Source organism: Phytophthora parasitica (genome assembly GCF_000247585.1).
Source record: "Phytophthora parasitica INRA-310 unplaced genomic scaffold supercont2.23, whole genome shotgun sequence".
Lineage (NCBI taxonomy): Eukaryota > Oomycota > Peronosporomycetes > Peronosporales > Peronosporaceae > Phytophthora > Phytophthora nicotianae.
The window spans coordinates 11,769-14,817 of record NW_008649009.1 but is presented as its reverse complement, the minus strand read 5'-3'; the positions used below and the strand labels follow the sequence as shown (position 1 = coordinate 14,817).

At 55.1% G+C, this 3,049-nt stretch overlaps 2 protein-coding genes across 2 annotated transcripts in view; one reads left to right on the top strand and one right to left on the bottom strand.

The window, feature by feature from the left end:
* Positions 1-2: 2 nt before the first annotated feature.
* PPTG_10729 (hypothetical protein) lies at positions 3-1,021 on the bottom strand (the record flags this gene model as incomplete). The annotated part of the gene is made up of 2 exons (XM_008906130.1): positions 3-272; positions 338-1,021. The coding sequence occupies 2 exons, from the start codon at positions 1,019-1,021 to the stop codon at positions 3-5; spliced, it is 954 nt and encodes a 317-aa protein (XP_008904378.1).
* A 435-nt stretch (positions 1,022-1,456) lies between these two features.
* Positions 1,457-3,049, top strand: part of PPTG_10728 (hypothetical protein) — a gene marked incomplete at its 3' end in the record, with an annotated part of 3,604 nt that continues 2,011 nt past the window's right edge. The window contains exon 1 of the mRNA XM_008906129.1: positions 1,457-3,016. Coding sequence (XP_008904377.1) covers positions 1,606-3,016 — 1,411 coding nt within the window. The 5' untranslated portion in view covers positions 1,457-1,605. The remainder of the gene's footprint in view (positions 3,017-3,049) is intronic.

Here is a 3,049-nt window from a genome sequence, read left to right as displayed (position 1 = left end):
CACTACCACTTAATTCTGCTACCACTTACCGGAGCTTCGTGGCTGATAACTAGTCGACCGGTCTTGCGAACTGAGTGCTCAATTGTGTCAGCGTCCCAAGGGAAGATCGTCTGCAAGTCGATGAGTTCACAGCTGATACCGACGTCTTCAGCGTATCCACACGCTTCCTCCAGTACCCGCATCTGTGCGCCCCAACCAACTACCGTGACGTCCGTACCTCGTCGCACAATCTCCGCCTCACTCAGATTTTGTACATACTCTCCCACTGGCACCTATCCATCATCAACAGTTTGTCAGCAATGTACCACCAACCTTGCTACATCACCGAGTGTCTTACCTCTGCAACTGATGCGCGATACAGCGCCTTGGGCTCCAAGAAGAGCACGGGATTCGGGTCTCGAATAGAAGCCAGCAGTAACCCCTTCGCTGTCACCGGGTTTCGTGGCACCACCACTTTAAGTCCGGGTGTGTGTGCAAAGTACGCCTCAGGTGACTGCGAGTGGTAGTGGCCACCGTGACCCACAGCTCCATACGGGGCACGGAACGTGAGTTTACCGCAGTCGAACTCGTTGCCTGACCGGTAGCGGAACTTGGCTGCCTCGTTCACGATCTGGTCAAACGCCGGGAAGATGTAGTCGGCGAATTGAATCTCGGCGATTGCCGTCCGTCCTGTCGACGCGTAACCAATGGCAAAACCGGCGATTCCTTGTTCACACAGCGGTGAGTTGAAGACGCGATCGTCGCCGAACTTCTCACGAAGGTCCACCGAACAGCGGAACACGCCACCGAAGGCCACGTCCTCGCCAAATAGCACGGCAGAGGGGTCTGTCTCCATGGCCACGCGCATGGCGTCGTTGATGGCCGTGAACATGTTCATTTGCTGCGTCTCAAGCACAGGAAGAGCGTCGTCTTCCTCCTCTTGCGCTTGAGCTAGAGGTGGAGCCACGTGCAGTGCGCGGAGCTGTGGTGCACGACGCAGACGACGCGTCAGAGCGCTGCGAGACGAGGACAGCAAGGACATTGACGGATGCTTTACACTCTAGGAGGCTATTCAGGGACTGCTGGCGACGTTGAGCTTGAGCTTGAGCTTGAGCTTCTTCTCGACTTCCGATGGCATGGGTCCAGTCTATGACCTTTCGTCTGCATCAGCCGGAGTGATGCGATGCAGTACGGAATGATTGGATGGTGCAATATACATTCCTACGAATAATAATTTTAAGGGATAAACTGTAATCCGGTTAAATTCGGATACAAAGTGTAGAAATAAAGTGCGCAAATTATTTCGTACTTTTGTATCCGGATTTGGAGTGGCAACTTGAACATCTTATGGAGGCAACTTCAATACTATTTGACAGGGTTTGGGGCGACGTCACGGGTTCAGACTCCGACTCAGATGATCTACCAGGGGGGATGACCTCCCCCACCGTCATCACTCAACTGTGGCACTGCAAAGCACGTTGAAGCGTCGAAGAAGCTGCAGTCATCTTCGAGCTGTACATGCACCTGCAGCCACGCTCGTGTAACCGCAACTCAATCTTCGACCAGTCCACGATCTAAGCTGCTCATTTCCTCATTCCCCTGCTCGCCGAACAATCTACACCCGTTATGACCCTTTCGTTTCCGGACGATGCGCTCTTTCTGGGTCTAGACTGCTCCACGCAGAGCATGTCAGCTGTGGTTGTGGACGCCAGCGGCCACGTGGTGTATGAGAGCTCCTTTCGTTTCGATGAGCGCTTCCCGCAGTACGGAACTGATAACGGCGTGCTGCGTCCGAAGGAAAACGAGGTAGTGATCCCCTCGCTGATGTTCGTCGAGTCCCTGGACGCCATCATGGAAGACCTGGCGAAGAGCTCCATCGACGTTGCTATGATCAAGAGCGTCAGTGGAAGTGCTCAGCAACACGCTTCCGTATACTGGGACAAGGGCTTCTCGCTTCGTGCCTGCTTAGACGCCGCCGCGGAGTCTGGCGCCGTTTCCATGGTGGAGGCCATGCAGAAACAGCAAGAGCCTGCGTTCTGCCTGCCCAACGGACCTAGCTGGATGGACAGTTCTACGACGCGCTACTGCACTGAGTTGGAGAATGTTGTAGGTGGACCTGGCCGCGTCGCTGAGATCAGTGGGTCCCGAGCGTACGAGCGCTTCACGGGCAATCAAATCGCCAAGCGGATCCACGAGGATCCTGCATTTCTGGAGAAATGTGGACGTATCGCTCTAGTCTCGTCGATGCTGACGTCGCTCCTGTGCGGTGAATACGCTCCAATTGATGACAGCGACGGATCGGGCATGAACCTGCTTGACGTACGCGAACGTGTGTGGTCCCCTGAGCTCGTGAAGGCCACTACGAAGTACAGTACTTCTGCTAATGCTGCGGAGAAGTTAGTGGCGGCCTTGGGTCCGCAGGTTTCGCGAGCGTACTCGTCAGTGGGCTCTATTCATGTCTACTTCCAGAAGAAATACGGCTTTATTGCTGATTGCAAGGTGATCGCGTTCTCCGGTGACAACCCGTGCACCCTCGCAGGTATTGGTCTATCTCAGCCCGGTGACGTGGGTGTCTCGCTGGGTACATCCAGCACGCTGTTTGCGGTGGTGCCGACGGAAGCCGCGCGCTTCTCTGGCAAAGAGGGGCACTTCTTCTGCAACCCCATTGACCCGAACTCGGTTATGGCTATGATCTGCTTCAAGAACGGCTCACTCACGCGAGAGGATGTGCGAGATCGACGCGCGAATGAGTCGTGGGAGATGTTCGAGCAGCTAATGCAAGCTACGAAGGCGGGCAACGGAGGCACCACAGCGTTTTACTATCAGGATCCGGAGATCACTCCATCCACTCTTAGGGCTGGAGTTGTTGGTTTCAATGCCAGCGGTGCTAGCATTGACATCTCGCACTCCCCTCCTGAAGTGGAAGTGCGTGCAGTGGTGGAGAGCCAATTTCTGTCGCTGCGTTTGCATGCGGAGAAACTTGGCGTCAACAAGCCGCAGCGTCTTATGGTGGTCGGAGGAGCCTCTGCGAACAAGTGTATGTTGCAGGTTCTCGCCAACGTGTTCAATG